The sequence below is a fragment of the Thunnus thynnus genome, chromosome 4, assembly GCF_963924715.1.
Source record: "Thunnus thynnus chromosome 4, fThuThy2.1, whole genome shotgun sequence".
NCBI classification, from domain to species: domain Eukaryota; kingdom Metazoa; phylum Chordata; class Actinopteri; order Scombriformes; family Scombridae; genus Thunnus; species Thunnus thynnus.
In genome coordinates, this window is record NC_089520.1 from 26,386,528 (window position 1) to 26,410,295 (window position 23,768).

The window sequence follows — 23,768 nt, forward strand, 5'->3', positions numbered from 1 at the left end:
CAAAGTGATCCAGATGAAGAGAATTTGTGGTTACATTGCCATTGTGCTTTTTGTGACATAAAATACAAATGCTGGTAATCGTCTATGGCAGGTGACTCTTAGTCTCTACCTCTGTCTATAACTCACTGTAAGCAAAAGCAGTACAGTGGGCTCCAGCATGTAAAGATAGAGAACTGCTGTCTCACTTTGTGCCACTGACAGCACAGTTTAGCAGAACGTATAATTATGTGGCAAATTATAAATGGATTGTGAAGAATATTTAATGGAGAGTCCGTCAGGTGCAACCCATTTGCAGTAGTAGCTTTTGCTCATTAATACAACACAAAATTAATGTTGTATTATTCATGTTGCAATTTTGAGATGCAGGATTTAATTTGTGATTTGATGCTTTTTCACTTAAAAGTGGAAGTTAAAAAGTGAAACGCAAAAAAATAGCACAACTGTGCTGATGTTTTGGTTTTTAAATCCCATCACCGAGTTCATATTGTGATTTTGCTTGCATGCCACTCTCTGTTATTATTGTGATCCTATTGTTGTTGTTGTCATATATAGACATACATGGATGCTATATAAGTTATATTAATGCTTATGATATATTGCATTATGTGGAGAAGTATTTGATGCTAATTGTTCTTTGTTTTATGTATAAATGAAATGATTGAATTCCAATTAAGGTTTATAACTGTAATCACATGTAAAAAAAAAAAACCCTGCTTCATCTTAATTAACTTCATCCTCATTATCCATTCTTTTGTGACCCCAAACTCTCCTCGCGTCTTCATCTAACCACATCCCTCGCTCTCTCTCTTCGCCCCTTCCCCCAGGGTTTGTGAGCTTCGATAACCCAGGTAGTGCCCAGGCTGCTATCCAGTCAATGAACGGCTTCCAGATCGGCATGAAAAGACTCAAGGTGCAGCTGAAGAGGCCAAAAGACGCCAACCGCCCCTACTAGCCCCCGCCCCAGCCAGCCGCTGCCATCCTGGCGGCCGGGGCAGCCGTCGCACACAGGGAAAGACAGGTCAGACGTCGAGCTTAATTCATCCAGAAACATTTGTTGTCACTTCAGTGTGATAGGTGATTACCTGAACCTGTGCATACACAGCCGATGCATATCATATTGAGAAACGCTCAAATGGCAAGTCCATTTACGGAGGTGCCTGATGTGGTTTCAGTAACCTTTTATAAATGTTATAAAACATTTACAAATGCCTGATAACTAGCTGATCATCTGAAAATTGCCTGCAAAGAATAGTGATGAGGTTTTAACCCTTTGCTGATGGTTCAAGGAGGCATTTGTAGATATTAATTCCACAATTGTCATTATGGCTCATTACTGTTTAAGATTGTAATGTCCTATCAACCCGCTTGTTATCAGTTATCTCACTGGCAGCTACTGTACACATGCATAAGTGAAAAACCTGATATATACCGGGACAAAAAAGTTTGAATATGTAACTGATATTAAAATTTTACTTTACTGTGTGTTCTACAATATACCTGCCTTGTAATCATTTTAATTTAAACAAAGCTGTGCAGTATTTACTTACATGTAGCCTCCTCTGTTTTGTAGAACAGCTTTACAGTAAGTGACCCTGTATGTTACGCTATAGGTAAACGATAATTGGTAAATGGTTCAGCATGTTGCACAGGGAAGGAATTGCTTCCGAGGGAGAGGCATTTATTACCCCTCAGGCGGGTAATTGTGCCGTTCCTCTTTGTCTCCTCCCTTCATCTGTGTGATGGAGAGTTTAGGCTGTGTCGTTCATTCACCACTGATGACTTCATTCAAGGGCAACTTATCACCCACTCACAAACTAACTGAACCATACCAGACAGTGTCTCGAGGCAAATCACTGCAGGAAGAATAGCGCAATCTCATATGAATGTGTCACAAAAATATGTGGCTCCATTCCTTTTGATATATCAAAACATTTTTATACAGAACATTAGAGAAAACCTCTTTTTGGTTTGCTTTTTATGTGAGATACAGAGTTGGAATTTCAATTGATAAACAAGCATAGTGTCACTTTTGCATTTGCATTCTTAGTTTTGCTATTAGTATATCCAGATAATGCACTATCAGTGTACAGATGACTTCATATTCAGACAGCAGGCTGGACTGCTACCTAACTTCTAATGACACAAGAGAGTTAAGATGTTTTGATTAAAAGTCCTTCATTATTACAAAAGAGAATTGAGAAAGAAGTTTGTTTAAAACACTGCCACTGCCAAGAGATAAATTAACTCGCTGTAGGATGAGCGCTGATTTGTTTTCTCAGCAAAATTATCTTTGTTTATTCATAACAGAACTTAGAGTCTTTGTGCTGGCTAAGATGCTTTGGAGAGGCAGGTGTCCTGTAAATATGCTGCTATGCTCCATCTGCATGTAAATACAACTAATATCCACAGTAAAGAAGAACAAAATGGGAATTACTGTATATTATGGCAGTGCAAAAGTGTTGAGAAATTCATAAAAGCATCATTAGTAATGATAAGTTTCTCTTTGAATCATCTTATAGAGATAAATAAACGAATTAACACACAAAAAACATATAACTTGAGCAAATAAGTGTTGGATACTTACAGCTACCACCCACTGACTCTATATCAATATATAGTCGTTTTAGCAAAAGACTACAAACTAAGAGGACTACAGCTAGACTAGCAGCTCTGTGAGGCTGAGTTAAATGCAAATGTCAGCATGTTAGCATGCTCACAAAGACAATGCTAACATGCTAATGTTCAGCAGGTTTAATGTTTACTATGTTTACTGTTTTAGTTTAACTAAATTAGCACAAACACAAAGTACAGCTGAGGAAGACTGGAGTGTCAGTTTAGCAGGTATTTGGTCATAATCTAAACTACTGGACAAATTTAAAATGTGACCGGATGATGGCACTTGATGATATATTACAATTAATTATGAGGGGAACATAAATGTATGTACCATATGTTGTGGCAATTCATCCAATAGCTGTCAAAACAAGTCACTTCAAACCACAAATGTCAACTTCATAAAAAAAACAGGGGATCACCAAAGTCATTAGGCTTCATCCCGTGGGGACCATGAATGTCTGTATAAAATTTTGTCCTAATCCATCCCATAGATGATAAGATATCTCACTGAATACGTGAAAACTGCTGGTGGTGGCAGATGAAGTCAGGGGATCACCGATGTCAATGGGATTCATCATCTGGACACCACTGATATCTGGTATCCATCCCATAGATGTTGAGATATTTCACAAAAAAATGCAAATGTCATCTTCATGATGGTGCTAGAAGAAAGTCAGGGGATCACCAAAGTCAATGGGATTCATCAAGTGGGTACCATGAATGTCTGTACAAAAAAAAAGACCATGGCAATCCATCCAATAGTTGTTGAGATATTTCAGTGTGTACAAAAAGTGGAGGACTGACAGATCGCCAACCCGTTTTTTTTATTATTATTATTATTATTTCTTACATATTATTTGACCTAAACTATTTTTATTTCCTCTGTGCTTTCCAGGTTTTGTTGAGCTGAATCATATGTTGACTACTTGCTACCCGCCACTGAGTGCAAACTCAACATCTGGACCACTGAGGCTGCTTCAGAAACAGAGGAGAGAGAGAGAGAGCGATGACCCGAGTCAAGGACACCTCCTTTTGGATGTACTAAAACTTTGGCACTCAGAGAGAATTTGTACCAGCCTGGTTAGCCCCAGGACCTTTTCTTCTGCACACATATACACACCTCTTTCCCCACAAAACACTGCTTGAATGACAGCTACCTTTTTTCTGGACCACAAAAACTTTTACTTGAACAATGAGGAGGGAAAAAAAAGTAAAAGAAACTATATCAAACCTACTTTCAATGACCAACCCCACTGAACTCTTAAAGGGAATATGGATGTCAAAAGTCCAACAAGAACAAAACAAACTTTTTAAAAACTGAATAGAGGATTGCCGTAGGAGATCTTTCTGTAAGATGGTTTCAGTTTGGGGGCAATTGACTTTTGAAGACCAATTTATAAGACTTGAAACACGAAGGGACAAATTCTCGAAGCAAGAACTTAAGTAGGGAATGTGATATTTTCAGGACACAAATTGGCTTCGATTTGGGATGGCCATCTTTAGCTCGGAGTGCCTGTCCGTTTCCAGGGGATACCGTTGCCAAGGAGAGCCATAGCAACGGTCTCCAGGGAGTCTTACCTGTCATTCCTTAGTTGTTTTAGGGACCAAAAGACCAAACATTTTTATTGCTGAGGACTTGTAGCTCTAATATACTCGGACCACTGCATCTCTTTCAGTCAGTGTTAACTGGTTGAGGAGTTGCCCTTAAAAGAAGTGTACATTTCGAATATATACAACACATGTATATATATACATATATATTGCTGATATGCTTTTTGAATACAGGCAAAACTATTTCAGATGACCAAATGGGGTCTCTCACTTCGCTAGTTTACAATTACTCAAAATGTTTATTTTTTTCTCTTTCTCATTTTGTCTTGGGAGGGATGGAGAGTGCATGGGAGGGGCTGCTCCGTATCACAGCCTTATCTTTTTTAACTTGACATCCTAACCTCATAGATAGAATAACATCAGAAACGTTTGAAATATATGAACTTGTTTATATTTGCAGTACATATATATGTATAACAAGCATTCAAGCAAATGTATTCATATATACAGTATATATGGATAAATAGATATTAATCACAAACAAATATATGTATTTATATGCACATATTTTATATATGTGTGTCTGTATATAGAACGGCTACTGACTATGTTGAGCTGTAATTTTTTGTAGATTTTAGCTGGAGTTTGAAACATTGCTCTGCTTGGGAAGAATCGCAAATCTGGCAGCTCCCAAAACTGCAGGCATTCCTATCTCTGATTACCTATATGCTGACACACAATATATTGCTAAAAGATACATGTGTGAGAAGACACATACGGTGTAAATATTATCTGAAAATGCAAAAAGCCACATCTCAGTAGCAGGCTTTAAGAGAATCAGGCTAAACGATTTTAGAGGAAAAGGACAATTATCTTCGACTCTATTCCAAACATATCTTTTGAGCTTCACACACACACACACACAGACACACACGCACACACACACAAACTTCTCTTTGAAACTTGAACCAAAATGAATACGTCTTTCACCCCTTGCTCTCTTTTGCATTCAGTAAAGTGCATGTAGCGTATGTGCCGTCACCATGTCAAGGTGTGCCTTGTCACCTGCAGAATCTGCCATCAAACACTGTGCTCTCAAAAAAAAAAAAAAAACTAAATACACACTACTGCAAGCAGCCAGTGCGCTATTATGATGTCAAAACTACAGCCAGATCCATATCATGTCTCAGCCGTGTAGAGAGCTTCAGTGCATGTCCACTTTAACAAACCGTCCGACCACTGATGGTCCATCAATGTCTTTGAAAAAAAAAAAAAAGCATTTAGAACTATGTAGACTCATGCGATTATACTTCAGATAAAAGTGGGCATTAGGTAACCTGTTGGTACTAACTATCAAAGCTGTGTGCAGGGCACCTGTGACTACGTTCCACTGGTTGGAGTCAAAAAAATTAGGGTAAAGTTCAGGGTTGCGATTGACATGACATGTCTTGATATGAGAAGTGATTGAGCTTATTCGTCCTGGCGTTAGGTTTTAATGGTTATGAAGGTGATGTAATATTGATGAATATGTTATAATTAGAGAGCTGGCTTCCAACTGAACAGAATAAGGGAGAAGGTTTTATGTACTTTCCCATCCAGCAGTTAATGTGTGGCTCTCTGCTGGTAATACTTGACACGAAGCATATCCTTTAGAAGATGTTATATTGCCTTATGTTATATATCCTCGTGCAATTAAATATAAGCATAATGAAACTGTAAAATGAAGCAATAAGTGTGAAAAGCCATTTGTCCATCACAATTGCTGTAACACCGAGGCTGGTTTCATATTGCTTTAGCGTACAGTTTCTCATAATAGTCTACAAAAATGGTATGAACAGCTACTATATACCTGCAAAAGGTCAACAGACTTGGATTTATTGGACCCTGCATTCAACACTATTCAGCTGGTGGAGATTACTCGATGAATATTTATATATATGAATATTTATAAGGCTATATGACACTTTGGAAGACAATGCTTCCTGTTGGGTGCTGTTACTAGTTTTCCTATAAACTGCTCATTATGCCATTTCCCCAGTGTCTGTGTCTAACCTTTTTAGCTGATTGAATAATTTAACATTTACATTTACCTTCCAAATCCAGTGAGGCTAAAAGATGCCACCACATCGGAGGATGTCTCTGTTTGTGTGCACCTCATGACAATGCCCTGAGCATGGCATACAGTGCAGACCCGATGACCATCATGATAGTTTTTTGCTCTGACAGTACCCAGGGCGGGTTAGTACAAAACGTCTTGTACATCCACCTGAACTGTCCTTGAGCTAACAGTAACAGCTAAAGCTAAATGTCATATGTCTGGTATCCCTGATCGCCACACACTGTGCCCTCTTTGACTGCCCGCTCCCCCCATTGCTCTGAGGAAACTGAAAAAGGTGTTGACACGGTCGGTGCTTTTCTAATGGTTTGTTTGAGCAATCACTCACGTCTTTCACCCAGCCCATGTTTCCATGTCGAGTGAAATAACGGAGGGAGAAGCAGAACGACCACAGGAACTAGAATGCCAAGCACCTCATCTTCATTCGCTCCAACTTTAAGCTGCAAGTTTACATGAGAAAAGTAAAGCAAAGTATATTGGTTCAAAAACAACAAGAAACAGAGCAGAAGTTTGAATATATATATATATATAAATATATACATAAACCGATGAATATACTGTAAATTGTTTCTTTTTTTGCTCTGTTTTCCTCTGTACATAGGTTTGCATATTTTATAGGACTTTTACTTCTATCTACAAGGACTGGATAAAGTACTTTAAATACTTTAAAAAAAAAATATATGAATGAAAACATGATAATGCTCATTAAAACCAGGTACAAAAAAAAAAAAAAATAGTTGCTAGGATACGGTACAAACTGTAGGACCTGACCAAGGCATTTATCCAGAATACAGTCAGGGAGAGCATTGACCTCAGTTAGAGCTTAGACACACATTGACCTATTTTATAACAGAAATACTTTGATGGGTTCTATTCATTTATCTATTTGTTTAGATATTTATTTATAAGTTATGTCTGAGATGATATGCATGCTTTCATGGCATTATTTTTCTATGAGTTGGTACGTGACCAAATAGTTTTTATATGACATGAATGGGCCACTGTTGTGGTCCACAGATGATCATTGTTCCTGTCTGCAGGACCATGCCTTCAGCACTTCTTAGATGATGGAGAAAAATGCTCCTATTGACCAAGTGATGTCAAAGACAGATCTGAATCATTTATTTATGTTTATTTATTTATTTATTTGTGTTTTATGTATTTATTTATTTATTTGTGCTGTTTGACTCAAGATCTGAGCTCTATTATTGCTTATAAGTGCTTCTTTGTATCGCTACATCACATATGACCACTTTTAAGTATTGGCAAACTTCAAAGACTGATTTTACATTTTCCTGTTTGTGATAAACTACTGAAAGCAATGCAGTCAGCTGCTGTGTTTCTAAGCCTTATGTATATTTGTGTTCATAATCATATTGCTCTGTTCAAAGGTGGTTTAAAAAAAAATGCCAATTGGAAGATTCCTCTTGCTTTTGAGTACCATTTGCCTCAATTTTAAAACATTTAAGCAAAGTGAAAATGAGTTAAGCGCTCCCTCGTAAATTAATTGTTCAGTCAGATATGTATTCACAACTGAATATATGCCTTGAGGTCACTATAAGTTGCTGCAATGTAAAGAGCTAATGTCTGATGAATTGTTAATCACCGGTTAACTGCTTGCATAAAACACCAGTTTTGGTTTTCAAATCTTTACTCCCTTCCTCCCATTTTCCCATCCTGCTTTGCATCGTTTGACAGAGCTCTGATCTTGTTCAACTGATGTGTTCTACCGAGAGCAAAATTCAATGAAAACTGCACTATCTCATCAAAAAGAATTGAGTTACTATCATTTTTTTCTGTGCTGTTATAAGTGGTTTTATTTTAAAAACTCAGTAGAGTTGCTAGAATCACATTTTACTTCATGTGGTTTTAAAAGTATTCTGGAAATCTATTTCCCAATTTCAGCACATACAGAGGGTGGGGAAATGAATGTTGCATTATTAAGCTTTGCCAGGTTCCTGATGAGCTAAGCTTCTGATTGGGCAGTGCGCTTTAGGCTCCCGCCCCCAACTCTCCAGACTGCACCATTCTCTGGTCCCCTGGACTCTTTTTTTTGTAATTTTAAATGAATGATGCGTCTCAGCTTAGCCCAATAATAAAGCACAGTCTAGAATAAAGTGTCCTGTGTCGTGTCATAATTACTGATAACTTGTCAATACTAGTATTCCCACATCTCTTGTTGTGACGCAACCACTAAAAATGTTCTGAATGTTCCCTCTCTCTCTTCTCTTTCACCACTGACTACATACTAGTGGTAATCCAGACTTTTCATCATTTAAAAAAGGGCACTGCCACAGTCCTCAGAGATAATCAATGTATCTCAGTGTCAAACAGTTTTCCTACAGAGGCAACACAAATTACAAACTAGGAGCATAACCAATTCTGAATAATCGTTTATTTGTATTAAAAACACTATAACAAGATTACAAAACATCATGATCATTCTGATTTAGCAACTCAACAGTAGATTAAATGTAAGACAGTGACAAAGTTAAGAGCAAAACGGTGAATATCAAGTGACTGGATGACTGTTGTTTTCTTTTCTTTGCTATTAATTTTCTTCTTTGTCAGCAAATGAAGAAAATATCCTCCAGTATTTGGCTTTCTTCCAGGTCCTGCTGAGTACATTGAGGATAAGGCCCGGCAGGGGTAAGCAGAGTTCTGCAGTCTGGTTTGGGGGTAGTGAGGGCCAATCTATGTTGTGATGTTTTGGGCCTTCGAGTGGATGGTTTGCATTGCTCAGATGCAGAGACAGGACTAAAGATATCCAATAACTCCACCACAGAAAAGTCCAACCTGAAAAAAAATAAATAAGTAAAACTTTGGGAGTTTTTTTGTTGTTTAATTCAATTCAGTCTCTTTTTTTCAAGTGACCTCAGCTTGTTTCAAAGTTTCAAAGGTTGAATGGGCACAGGCTACATTTATAATACAGAACCCAGCAGAGCCCTGTGGATGGACAGCGTTTTAAATGAGCATCCATGCGCTGTTTGATTGTAACAGAGACATGCACACAAAGACAGTCAGCTACGTGCCCTCAAAGTTAAGCAGACAGGGTGCAAGCAAGGGGACCAACACCAGACATGCACAAGGCTAAAGTATACCTGGGGCTCAACGCTTCTACTAAAATATTTGTCATTCACCTTTCACTTGTTAACACCGACAATATAAAAGCAAATCTCTCTTCGAAGTGTTAACAAAATCTTTCTTGCTGAAGTACCTACTGAACCCTAACAAGCAGCTTTAACAAGTCAAAACCACTGGGGCGTCCCGGCAGAAAAACAGTTTCTTGCAGGTGCAAGAGAAAAAAAGAGGGAGAGGACCCCGTGCTTTCTCCCCTGGAATAGAAATGAGGGAATGTGCAGTGAAATAAATAAACCAAAACGGGGGAGATTAAGCTAATAGAGATTCAATCCCTCAGTCTGGCTGGCTTGATAAATTATTCAGTGTATACACAGTCGAACGACGGCCATTCCAGATACAAAACATGAATTCTTTAAAGCACGCTCCACTGATGTTGCTAACATAATTCTCTGCTCGTTTAAAGCTGCATCGATTTGCATCGTGCAGCTCGGCGCGCAGCTCTCCCAGGTATGGGCAATCTTTGGCGTGTACTTGTTGATATGCATGTGGGTGGTCAGCAGACAGACACACTGGTGGAACATCCAATCACGGCGCATTTGTGTTCCTTCACACGTAACTATAGACCTTGATATGTCATGTTTTCTGACTAGCTTGAGGCAGCACATATCAGTAGCTGGAAAGCTTTAAAAGGCTATATTTTCCTTTGGCAACTAATGTATGCGTATGTTTTAGCATGAGGGAGAGAAAGCGAATGAGGGTTAAGTCGGCTGAGGGATGATAACTGATGAAAAAAAAAAGAAGAGAGTGAAGCTCAAGTAAGTAAATCTGTCTTCCTCATTTGGTCTCCTGCCTGTCAACAGCAAAGGAGAAAGAGAAAGAGAGAGGAAAAAAAAGAGAGAGAGTGAGTGTGTGTGTGTGTGTGTGTGTGTCTGCTTGTGCGAGAGACTGGAAGCGAGTGCGGCTTTGTGGATGGAGAGGAAGGCAGGGAGGGAATGTGGGGGAGGGACTTTGGCTGGGTTCCTTCTCTCGAAATGTGAGAATTTGCATTTTTATTTGTTGATTTATTTAACGGACAGGGCTCTCAAACAGCCATCCATCAACAAACGACATGTTGGTAATGAATAATGCATCACTTACCGGCGGTCACAATCTATAACAAGGGGAGTGTGGGGGGTAGGGGTACAGTTTGGGCAGGAAGGGGGGTGGAGGGGGGTGGGGGAGGTGGGGGGTGGTAGCAGAGGGGGTGGCACAGAGATTGCACAAAGGCTAGAGAGGATGCCAATAGATTTTCAGAGGGCTATACAGTACAACAAAGAACTTCATTTCTTGGCTGCAGTTTGTGTGAGGTAAAGTTCTGAATTGCTGCTCGATATTAATATCCCCCAAGGGACTCCTGGCAAATCTATTTTACTGCTACATGCATACAGAACCGACATAGACAACAGTTGCAGGAACATATGTTTCTGTCATAGTAGAAAAAAAAACATAAAATAAGGTCCAATCATAAGCAGTCGAAACAAACTGCACTCTTCTGCTTTGAAATACGTTCTTATCTTCGAACACACACAGAACTGTATCCTTTGAGTATAATAAAAATTGTTAGGCTTCATTCTCCCAATACACCAATACTTTGTTGCTCTCTCCAAGCTCTGTAAGGCCAGATAAAAAATTCCACAAAACTCCTCTGCATACGCTCCCCGCCACCTTCTTCCCACTCGTAACTTTTCACTGCTTATTTGGCTCCTCTCCTTCATTAAAGATAGCCGTCTCGCCCCGGCGCTCCTTTTCATTTGCAGTCCAAACAGTAAGATAAAAAACCTATAATGGCCACTGCGTATATCCCGCATGTCAATTTCCCAGCCAATCAATAGCAGGCGGGCAATGGCAGGAAGGATGGAGATGAGATGGGCGGGGTGCGCTGGAACTGTCTCATTACTAACTAGCACAGGATTCATGAAAGGATTAAGGAGGTCACTTATTGTTAACCCCGGCTTCGTTTGGCAATTTGCACATCAAGATTGAACTGGTTAAGATTAGACAGTCACTAGGGGCATGTTGTTGCCAAGTGAAAGGAAAGGGTTCAGGTAACATACTAAATCTTACAGTAGGATGGACCAAAGTAAGCTGCTTCATTTCATCTGGCTTACCACACTACCACAGTGTTGTTTTAGCATTGTTGTTACAGACTGAAGGCACTTTTCTTTCTCTCAATTAAATTTCACTAAATTAAACTCTTTGACACTTGAATTTCCATTGGGATCAGAAAAGTATCTATATAACCATCCAGCTAAACTGACTAAAACATGAGCTGGGAACCACAACATACTGTTTTGCCTTCATCTCACTTACTGCAATTTATGTAGTATTTCTACATTTTGGACCAGCAAAGAAAAACACATATGTCTAATCCAAATCAGTGGATTACCAAAGGATTACAACTATCTGAAGAGATGCACATGAAAAAACATGTTGCAAGAAAACCACAAAAGACATCCGAGAGGCAGACCTCCTCATTACTGGTAGTAAAAAAACACTGTCAGTAGCTAAGAGTCCAACAATTTTAATAGGCTTTGGAGGTGTAAATGGATGGTAATAAGATCTGATACCCTGGGTCCCCTGCTGGAATTAATGGGCATCTGCTGGAGCTCACAGATCAACTTGGACCATGCACTGCTTTGTTTAAAAGTTACTCATTGGAAGTTGTAAACTTTCACCTGTTTTAAACAATTAGCTTTCCAACTCCTATCAGCTATTGACTCTTAACAGCCACCGCTGTCATAAAACAGTAGAGAAATTCAGACATTATGGAAGAAAAAATAGTATCTACTTTAGAAAACAAATAGATGTTTTCAGTAACTGTGTTACAAATTAATTCTTAACATCTGATATATTTTGCATTTACAATGCCGCAGCAACTTAGAAGTCCTCACATAGCGGCAAGAAAATGCATATACATACATACACTCACACACAGTCAGGTTAATTACCATTCTGTGTGAAGGGTGTAAGAAAAAAGGTAATGAATTTCTTTCTCTTTTTTGGAAAGTCTGATGCTTCCAATCAGTGATTCATTCCCGTTTTGAAAATCTCTCTCCCTTCTTACACCTTTCTCGTCATTTCCATTTCTATCCATCTCAACCTGCTCTAACTTTCCTCACTTCCCATTTCTCACTTTATCCAATGCTCTCACTCCTCACTCACCCTCAAACACACTTTTAACATCTCTCCCTCACTCTTGCTTTCTCTGTCTCATTACTGTGGCGGTGAGAGGAGGGAGGGCAGTGTGTGCATCCAGAAGTCTGTTCAATTACACCTGCTGCAGGGTCCCTGCTAGGCCGACTAATGGAACGCAGCATGTCTCCTGACAGGCTGGCCACAGAGCTAGCTAGCCCAGTAAAAAGCTTCATTTAGCTTCTCACAGCTCGAAAAGTTAGCTAGACTAAGAAAAGTCATCATTTAGCCTCCAAAACTGCAGTATCTGCAAACACAGATAAAAGCTTCACATGCACTAATATTTATGTGTTGCAATATTGTTTATGTTTTTTCATAACTTAGGGAAAAACATAAATTATCTTAATTATAAAAGGTCAAAGAGAACAAATAAAACACTGCGGCCAAACAGCCTGGAAATAATCTTCCCAATGTCCCTCGTAAGGCAGGAGTTACCTGTGCTGCTTTTCATCGTGGTTCTAAGAATAATCTTTTTTTTTTTGACTGGAACTTTTGTTCTGTTGAATTTAAGCCCACAGGATGTTCTTAGGTCAGCTAGTTTCAATGCTTGCTATAATTTACTGCTTATCCAGGGTCATGTTCACCAGAATTTCTAGAAAGCTATTAACATAAAGGTTATAATAAATAGTCTTGTAATTCTTCACTATGCTAAAAAACTAGTAGAGTAAATGCTAAATGTTTATTAAAGGACGACTCCATCTGGGTTTTTTTCCGGGTAACAGAAAAAAATGGAAACTCAGCCGTTAGCAAAAAACAGTGACGTGGGTTAGAGTGCTGAGACAGCAGCAACAGCGAGTGCTCAGTCTGTCTCTATGGCTACTGGCTAGGTGGGCTGGGGGGTTTATATCGGTTTACATGTAGCAACGTCATCATGCAGAAACTTACGTCAGGTCACGGGGGGAAAGTTTTTAAAAGGGATTGAGAAAATGGCCTTTTGACACTAAAACATACAAACTTCGACCAAAATTTGAATTTTCATATTTGAATACATATGAAACACTATAGGGAAGCTACAGAATGATATAAAAAGCTAAAAAGAAAACAAAAAACAATGGACCCGCCCTTTAAATACTTCTTTGATGTCCAGTAAAAGTGTTACCTGGCCTCGGGATTCTTATGAGTCACAGACACCGAGGTGGGCTTCCTCACACTTGCAGAGGATCTTGCAGGAGATGTGGCCTTGTCCCGTCTGGACCGCTCTAAGGCCTCTGTTGAGAAATGCAAGAGATGAGTGTTACATTAGAAGCAAGAGCAACAATGCACGCAAGACAGTTTTAAAAATCCCCTTCATGATATATTTCAAAGTTTTACATGCATATGAAGGTACTGAAATAAATACTGTTTGAGGAAAAGCAAACTCTTGACAGGCTCGAGTCTTAAGAAGGAGATTTGTTTTGAGCGGAGATGTTCCTCTTCGTGGAGACAAGTAAGCACAGACAGATATCCGACTACCAGAAAATACAAGCTTACAACTCACCACAAGTGTGAATGATATCGTCCCGAGGAGCAGGCACAGTTTGCGAACATTTTTCATGCAAGCTCTGTTGTGCAGGAGGTACCTCTGCATCTTCACGCACACTGCAAACAACAGACATAATACACCAAGTTGGCTTTTGTGTGTGTAACTTGAGTACGTACCTACGTGTATACAGCTGTGTATGTGTATTTGACTTTGAAGTGTGTGTGTGTGTGTGTGTATGTGAGGAAGCGTTTGTGTGTAGGTGACTAAAGCAGTTGAAGTTTGTCAGAGTGTCTGTCTTCCTGTCAATCGGACAATTAGGTTTACCTGGAGGATAAATCTTGTTGGGCGAGACCCTCTGGATCTCCATTCTTAGTGTTTGAGCTGCTGAGCTCAGATTGAGTGGCTTCTTGAAATCTAACAAGAACAAAAGAGACAAAGAAAAAGATGAAAAGACTACCTATCTATTAACTAACAAGACGTAACTATTAAATTATACCGCCTCGACATTAAGCAAATGTCACCAGATACGGGCCTTTTTTTTTCTGGCTTCTGTATTCAACCTTTTGTAGTCGAGAAGCGACTGGTGTAGCTGCTGATTCTGTCTGTTGAGCCTCTCCTCTTGCTCAGCCAGCCGTGCCTGCAGCCTCTCTCTCTCCATCTCCAACTGCATCTTCTGCAGCAGCAGCTGGTGCCTCTTCTCCTCCCAGTCCTCTTGACCCAGCAGAGGGCTGGTCAGGGCTTCCTTAGTCTTTGAGTCCATGGCATTCCCATTCTGGAGCCTGCGTGTAAACACACCTTTAATTTGCTTAATATCCTGTCACCCTGTTTGTGTGTTGAAAAAAAGCGCTAAATTTGATTGAAGGAAAGCGATAAGTGTATACTGCTTAGAGCACTACAGTACCTTTCACACTCATGTTGGTTAAAGTTGTCCTGGTGGCCATTCTCTAGAGTATGTTCATTATCACTTCTCCGTTTCTGTATTCCGTAGCCGCTGTCTTGGCAACTGCTTTGATAGTGCTCACATCTGTGGCGGGACTCTGAGTGTGACTCCCTGCACTCCCTTTTCTGAATCCTATGCTGATTGATTGGCCTGTCAGCTGGACTGAACTCACTATCACAGGAAAGAGAGGAAACAGTTTGTACAGCCTCTCTTCTTCCACCACCACTCCTGTGCACTTGAGGCTGTCGTGCCCGAGTAGTACCAAGGCTGAGGTATGAGCCATCAAAGAGTGGACCATTAGCTCCGCTAGTAGTTCTGCTGGGGGCTTCCTCACTACCGAGCACCTGGACAGAGAACAAAAAGGACAATGAATGCATTTTGGCCACTTTAGGAAGCCTCTGAAAAATTGATGGAGTATTTCTGCCAAAAACATTAGGCTGCTCCTTAAAAGCCTAATGTAGAGCTGGACAACTAACTGAAATGTGCCAATACAGAATTAGTTGCCACTCACCAACTTCATTTCCTCATGTCGCTACGTATAATAAAAGCTTTCCCCAGGTGCTTGCAAGAGCTTTTCCATAAAAGCTCACATTTCACTTACGCTTTATGTGGGTTACCATGATCTGAAACGTCTTTTTAGGCTTCTTCCATTTTACGCACCTAACTTCAGTGATGTACACAGTGGTACTGTACCTAAACGTATCCTGTTTAGACACTCATGGAAGACTGAAGCTGCTAGTCTGCTGAGTTGCTGTTTTCACTACGCGCCCTTGTATAGACATGGTGTTGGGATGGGGCAGAGCTTAATAGCAGCACAAATGTAAATCATCCTTCTAAACTGTAAACTGGACAGTGGCCGCAAGATTAAGAGGACAATTTTCAACTGAGCATAAATGGCAGGTAAGCCAAGGTCAAGAACATTATGAGATAAACATAAGGAGGAAAGCCCATCTTATAGTTGACTGGGGAAGAGACTGTGACTAATTTGCTGAGGGTCAGAGAGCAGGCAAACACACATTATTCAGAGCCAGCGCGGGACAATGAGGTTGGCCAAGTCATCTATTCTATCTATAGAGGCTGAAGCCAGAGAGGCGTCTCCGCTTCTGAAGTGTCACCTTGAGAGAGTTTTCACTTTGTTGTACTCGTATCGAACCAGTGACAGAAGTGGACTTCTATAATGATTTGTTATGTATTATGATGGCGCTTGGCCATGGGACAATGTGCTGTTGCATGTGGTTTCACTGGATGTTTTTGTGCCTGAGTGCCTGGTGAATTATTCTCTGAATATGGCTCACATGGGAGCACGGACATCATGTTATACAGCATGATGTACTTGCAAAGAACACATAAATGTACAAATCTATCCCATTCCTTACCTTGCTGTGGGCTGATGCCTGGCTTAGCTGAGAAATGGACTGGTTGAGCTTGGCCTGTTGCTGAGAAAGGTATTGTTGGTAAAGCCCAAGCAGCTCCTGGCATTCTCTGTACTGCTGCTGCAGGCCTGGAGTACCAAAGGTTAAGTAATTAACAAAGTTATACAACAACAAAACTAAATACAACCTCTAGTCGGGAACATTTAAATCCACACCTGGATTCAGCTGAGAAAAGGTAGACTTAGGGTCACATGACAGTGTGTGGCTCAAACAGATGCACACTTAAACATTCTTAATAAAATGTTAAAGAAATTCTTACAGAAAGTCAGAACTCATTAAAATTGAAAGAGAGGCTCTATTGCTCAGATCAGCCATTTTGGTAAGGAAAAAGGTTTTCTTATGTAACTTCAATGAAAAAAAAGATAGATGCTAGATTTAGACTGACAATCTGAATTAAACCCTTGTTTCTTCAATCAATTAGACATTGGGCCGGGGAAGTAGAGAGGGCTGGAAAGTTTAAAAAAAGAAGGAAAAAGAGGCCAGCAAAATCAAAGTTGTTGCGGCACTGAGTTTTCATCATCTGGGTCGGGCCAAGCTGTGTTGAGCTGAGCTGGGCAGTGCCGTGCCAGGCTATCTGCCAGACAGAGAGCTGGCAGACACAAGAAAACTAATCTGGAGCGGAACTACTGCTGCGCCTCAGGAGCCCACTAATGACAGTGGCAGCACCACACCACACCAGCACATACAAAGATAATGAGCATGAGAGTGGAGAGACTACACACACAGACACACTTGCACACATTCAATAATCAACCTCAGTCTGACTCTGGCTTTCTAGTACACACACACACACACACAAACACAGTGAGACATGAGAGCACAAATTCCCCACCTGCACTGTAAACAGCCCACACACACAAACACTACAAATAAAGCAAGTAGTACACACACTCCCACCCAGGCTGACCATAAAGTGTGTTCCTCCAGGCCATATCTTTTTATGATGGTGGCCCTGCTACCACAGCTGATGAGTTTCTCAGCATCAGTTTGAAAAAAAAAAAAGGCCCCCATTTTAAGAGAAAATCAAAGTTCAAAGTAGAGTCTTATTGAAGGGATAGTTGGCGGAACACTCCATAAGAAAACACTTTGGCTGTTAGAAGACTTCAATCAGGCTGTGGAAATGAAACAGAGGGAAAGAGAAGAGAGCGGGGATGACTTTGAATTGAGGACCAGACACCAGACAAATGCAATGCAGCAGCTTCCATAAACATTGGGAAAATGTGAGGAAACACTTTGATTGAACCCTCCATCTAACTAAGGCTCCTCTACCGCTGCACTGATAATGTCCATGGGAGTAGCTCTATATGGAAAGCTTAAGGACATCACAAGGACATCACATCATGTAAACCTGTGCTGGGAGGTCTATTTATGCAGCATGAATAAGGGTCTTGAAGGGGAGATACTGAATATGCTTATACAGCTACACCTTACCTCAGTTCAAGATAGAGAGTTGTGTGTTGAGTTGAAAAATGCATGCTGCGCATATTTCACCACATTCGCATAAAACACCATTTCCACATGATTTCTCATGCCTAAAACAAATGTTTCCCGATAGACACAAATATACAGTGCAGTACACTGGATACAAAGAGCCAATACAAATCGGGTATGGTGGGGGGTGAGACACAAACAAAAATACACACATCATGGAGTCTAGCTGTGCTGTAGTACCAACAGGCAAGCAGCACCATAGTGCCCCAGTGCCGAAAATGAAGGTAACGTGTGTTAATGTGTTGACAGGCTGATGCAGTCCCTGGACGGCAAGTGCAAGGTAATCTGAACCGAGTGGAGCAACACTGATAAGATTCCACCTCTCTGCCTGATGCTACACTAAACATGCTTCCTCCACAGCCTTGGACAACAGCCAATAGGGGCCAAGTACTCAGCAAGCCCCTAGTTTACATCAGACCTGCAAAGTGCCAACAATGACTTACTCCTCCCCCCTGCTCCAAAAATACTCAGAATCAAGGGCTTGGGTTGAAGAGGCTTCAGACAGGGTCTGTCAAAATGATTCACTTCCCTGTCAGGCTGAGGCTCAAATGAAATAATGAAATCCACTTCAAGGTGGAACAAATTTGCACAGGAGGGGGGAATATTTTAAAGCCTGCTTTAGCACACTGTGCCAAACAGATTGAGCCTGAGCAGGAATGTGAGAGAGAGACGTGGGCGGAGACTGATGTGTATGAATGTGTGTGTAAGGAAGCAATGACGGGGAATTAATAGAAGAAGACAGTTTACATAACTGCTTCAATACTACTGAGTCTGAAGAGAAGACGTGTGCAAGTCATACAATAAATCAATAAATAACTCCACACGTCTGCTAACAAACAAAATACCATTCTTACCACAACCATTTTCATTTTTATTATCACAATTAAATTAAACTTCAGTTCCATTAGGCACAAACCAAGTTTCTACTTGCTGAACGATTAGACTTCACATCTGTATATCTGTCTATGGAATATGTCAATGCACAAGCCAAAAACACTCTATACCATACATGGTAAAGGTGTACCAATGTAATCCAACAACAACTCGATTCAGTTTTGATCATTTTAACAAAGATTCAGTGCATTATTATTCCACATTAAGCCCACAATTGGTTCAATTTTATTACATTCAATTAAGCAGCAAAACTGAGTCAGTCGATAATAATATAAACCTTAGACCAACGCACCAGTTCAATGAATGACATTTATTTTCATGGCCAAACATTAGCCTCCAGCAGTTCAGTGTTTATATATTTTCAACAACTTCTTCATAAATACACACTCTCCTCCAATTTAGCTCTACAGAATAGAGGGCTCTACAAAAATCGAGCCAGTCAAAACCACAGCATTTACTTTATTTCTTATCTGTGTAGATGATAGTCAGTAGGTAGTAGTAGTAGTAGTAGTAGTAGATACTAGATTTTAGATTTTCATTTGCTTTTACACTCTTAATAAACAGCACCCGGCTTCAACCCAGGTAACACCTGGACCAGAACATGACAATCACCACAAAGTTGACATCAAGGAATATTAGGGGCTTAATCCACCATAAAAACAATGATTTTAGGATTCTCCAAAAGCCAGCTTCTGATGTATGCTTATCACAAAAAGCACACTTGATACAACCAGATTTCCACATTGTAAATGTCATCCATCCAAACGTGGGAGGATAAAAATGGATTTAGCTCTGGCAATCTTCTAGCACAACATGAAGCATTTTTTCAATGACATATCCTAACAGGGCTGTTATTCCCCTCTCTCCATGGCCTCAGGATTCCCTCCAATTGTTTCAACTCAATAAATGGCATTAGCTGCAACACCTGCTGTGCCTTATTCTGGATACAGTGAGTAGAACGGTGCACCCTGTTAGTAACGCCACCTTGACTTCTGCCCATGCCAACATGCCTTGAAGTACAAAAGGCATCCTTCCTTTCTGAAACACAAATTCGATCCTGCGTGCCAGTCAGTTCCAAATGTCAGCTGAACACCCAAAATATCAAGGATACTTTTCCCCTCTCATCCTAGGTGGCTTGGGGCTAAGGTATAGCCCTACATTCTTTATACCACTGACAACCCTGAATCTTGGTTAGATAAGATAAGCTGAGGCCTAATGGAATTAGACTTGACAAGACTCTCATTCAGTGTGTTTGCCTTTGGTGTCTCCTTAACCTTTCAGAGAAGTGCTGGAACCTTATGCCTGAGAAGAGCCTTCATGACTCTTGCACGCACTTTAAAAGACTACGTTATCCCCCCCTGAGGTGCTTGGATCCGAACACTTTTTCCTCTCAAATACCTTTTTAATGGAGTTTAGAAGTTTGGTGTAAATGCCAAGTCTCCAAGCCAAAGTGCCTTTAATTGAGTTGTGCTTTCCTAATTTTCCCCGCCGCCGTTGCCAATCGCGCAATTTACCAGCCGGGTCAATTACTCTTCATATTTCGCAGTGTTTTTAACCTAAATTGACTGCTGGCTATGCTCTGGTTTGACCTGAGTGGAATTGTTAAGAACAGTAGATAGATTAAGACAGTAGGTGCGTTGTAGGGTGGAGAAAAAAACCATACTATCGTTACAACTCTGGCACTAACCTCATACTAGACAATCATGAATGAGCTGGTTGCCCACCTCATCTCGTTTTGAGAGGAGGAAATGAAAGAGAGTCTAATGTTATACAGTAGTCTACAGTTAGTCATTTAGGGAGGGCTACAAAAATATGGTGAAAGAAAACAATGTAGTCTTCTCTGTAAATATCAAAATTCATCTTTGTATGATAAAATGATTTAGATGGTTCTGGCCATGGCTCCAACCATGAAATTGATTCTGTACACAACAGTGGATAAGCTACAAGCACTTGCAAAAGACAACTGCAGCAGGCATCAAAAAATATAAATGAATCTGCTCCATTTCTCTGCTTTTTGTATCAAATTGAAGAGTCTTACACATAGACTGACTACCTGACCTTACCTAAGGCAACACTGCCCCCTGCAGACTTTCCTATAGAATACCACATACAACGCTGTCTGCAATATATCATTTAAATAGCACTTCAGGAGCATCTTACAGGGACAGGCAACCATGTGCCACAGAGTGCCGGGAACAGGTTTCTATTCCAACCAATTATTATAGTGGATAGTTTTAGTAATAAGCCCCTCCTTTTAGGCTGACATTGTGCTAAGCAGTGAAATCACTTGGGCTATGTTCAGTATTATATCTTTTTGTACCACATTGTGAAATTTTGTCTGATTGGACAATATGTTTCCTCTAGGGATTTATTTTGAGTACTTTTTTTAAGTACTTCAACTATTTAGCATTTCCGTCCTATAACATTGTGGGACTCACGATGGGCAGTTTTCGATCCAAATTGCTGCAGCAGAACCAGAGAGAGATATCTTATTTTTTTATTCCAAGTATTCTTCTTCTTTGTCAAAACCTGGCGCCTACATTACCAAACTTGACCACAGACAGTTCAGTCAGAGATTTCGGTGTGTTAGTACCATGCCAGTATGGGCTAATATAGCCTCGAGCCACTAGCAACACAGAACAGGCTACAGAGCTCTGGTAGCCTCACTTCTTTCGAACTCCACACCCCTAAATCTTTTCACTTTCAAACTTCTAGTCTTCACCTCCAACTGACACTTCCTCAAGTGACATCACTTAAAGCAATTTATTAGACTTTGTGCAGATCCCTCTGTAGCCACAAAAGGCTTTCTGCAACTTTTTTCACATATGCAGTAGTACTGCTCATGACCTGTAAACAGACTTTGATGTGTAAAAATCAATGGAGTTCCCCTTTAAGGCATGGAATAATGGCAGTGCACCACCATACTACTACTGTACTGTAGCACCATCATTCCTATTTCAAAATAGGGTGCTAAGTGCATCATATCGTGCAACTTTAGTATACAACATAGAAACATCATAGCAATAGATTTTCCAAATTGATAGAACCATCATACCTTGACCCCTGGGTTCCTCATAATAATAGTGATTTTGCAATCTCCTTAATGTGTAAAGACACTACAGTGCTCCAAACAGCAATCATGACACAGTGAAGCACATTTTACACCATTAAACATGTCCAACTTCAGTGAGGAGCACTCAGACAATTCATTATTTTAACCCTTATTATCATTTGCAATACCCCATTTAATGCACTATTATCTTGTCAAAAAACAATATGAAATATACAACAAATCATTTCACCCACTACTCTAAAAAGAGTCTCACTCGCTACTGTGTTTGGTTATTTTTAAAGGATACTTTCTCTTTCCTGTGCTATAAGCAGGTTCTGTTGCTCCAGCTGTTGAATCTTGCATTCAAAATGTTCCTGTTCATCTTTCAGGCGCTGCACTGACTCTTCTTTCTCCTCGCTCACTCTAGAGAAAAGGAAATTACAGTCTTAAAGGGTAGCTAGTCCACATTATGTATTCCAAGATACAGGAGTACAAAATTACACAGTTCAATCCAGTGTTGCTTTAAATGATTCCATTGTGATACTGTAAATGCATATTAACATTAACATTCTCAAAGTGTTATATAAAGGTGGTTACCTGGCTAGTTCCTCGATGAGGTTTGCAATGCGGCGCTTATCTTCAGGACAGAGGTCTTTCAAACAGACCTGGCTCTGGGCTCTGCTGGTTTCAGAAATAACCTGTGCAAAGAATGGTTAGCAGGTATTACGAATTATAAACAGGGACTGATGTTGAAAACTTGACAGTCTCAATACACCACTAGTATTCAGGTTATACATATGCCTTCTTTCAAATATAACATCTTCCGGTTTACCTGTGACAGGGGAAGAAAAGTACCAGAGGCCTGGGAAAGGGTGTGCTCTGTGGCTACAGCAGCACTGGGATGGACTGACACTTTTTCCTTAATATAAGCCCCTGAGCGATCGTTTTGTAAGTGGCCCTGTTTCTTGCCAACTTTCTTTAGTGTGGCCTCATTCTTGCAGTCAGAGCTGTGCCTGTCTCGCATCTTGGTGCTTTTTTTACTTGTGGTACTGGCGCTGCCTGGTCCCAAAGTGAAAGGGGTTTGACATTTCATCACTCCATCAACTCCTGGGACAGTTTGTGAGAAACAGAGAGAAGAAGAGGATGCAGTGAGGATATAAATTACCTCAAATAATCTGAGACTGTGACTAAAATAGTTCACACAATGTCACTGAGACTCACCAGGAACAAACACCAAGGGCTGTTCCTCATCGGACACTGTGTGAACAGTACAAAGGAAGACAAGCACTTTCAGTCATAAGGATGGAAAGCTGGTGATGCTAATGCTTACTGTCAAATAAATAATTCGTCCGCTTGACATTTCTGAGAAAACAGTTACAATCATGTAGCACATAAAACAAAAAGCTAGCTATCTATTACTGTAGATGACCTTTTGGTTATGAACTCATTGACATTAGTAAAAAAGAATAAACAGACTAACAAAATATATAATTACAGCCAACATTAATAGTTGCACTAAGTTTCGATAAAAAATGGGTAACGTTAACGTAATTTAAAACAGGCAGCGTTAACGTTAAATTGACGTTAATGTAACTTACACGTAGTTAACTTAGCTAACGTTAACTGATTAGCTGTCTCACTTCCCCAGAACTAAAAACTTTTCATCACTGACACAGAAGTAACATCTATGATACTCTTTCGAAATGTTTTGCATCTCCCTATGTCATATATACACATGGATACTGAACAATGAAGCCAACGTAGTTTAATAAAAGTAAGCATACCGCCGTTCATCCAAAATATCCCCGAATTTCCACTTCTTGCTGCCGCTGCCGCCATGTTGAAACAACCGCCACCCCTCCCAGCTGGGAGCAAAGCGTTGCTAAGGACGAGTAGTCCCG

At 40.2% G+C, this 23,768-nt stretch overlaps 2 protein-coding genes across 2 annotated transcripts in view; one reads left to right on the top strand and one right to left on the bottom strand.

Moving 5' to 3' along the window:
• The window catches only part of celf4 (CUGBP, Elav-like family member 4), an 88,039-nt gene extending 84,402 nt beyond the window's left edge, over positions 1-3,637 (top strand). Inside the window, exons 13-14 of the mRNA XM_067587947.1 lie at positions 825-1,018; positions 3,512-3,637. Of these exons, the coding sequence (XP_067444048.1) occupies positions 825-952 (128 nt within the window). The 3' untranslated portion in view covers positions 953-1,018; positions 3,512-3,637. The remainder of the gene's footprint in view (positions 1-824; positions 1,019-3,511) is intronic.
• A 5,026-nt stretch (positions 3,638-8,663) lies between these two features.
• Positions 8,664-23,764, bottom strand: kiaa1328 (KIAA1328 ortholog). Its single transcript, XM_067587943.1, has 12 exons — positions 23,652-23,764; positions 23,089-23,124; positions 22,700-22,974; positions 22,465-22,565; positions 22,175-22,290; positions 16,374-16,498; positions 14,959-15,341; positions 14,618-14,836; positions 14,382-14,471; positions 14,073-14,173; positions 13,695-13,803; positions 8,664-9,079 (listed from the first exon to the last, which is right to left on the bottom strand). The coding sequence occupies exons 1-12, from the start codon at positions 23,704-23,706 to the stop codon at positions 8,851-8,853; spliced, it is 1,839 nt and encodes a 612-aa protein (XP_067444044.1). The 5' UTR covers positions 23,707-23,764; the 3' UTR covers positions 8,664-8,850.
• Between the last annotated feature and the right edge of the window lie 4 nt (positions 23,765-23,768).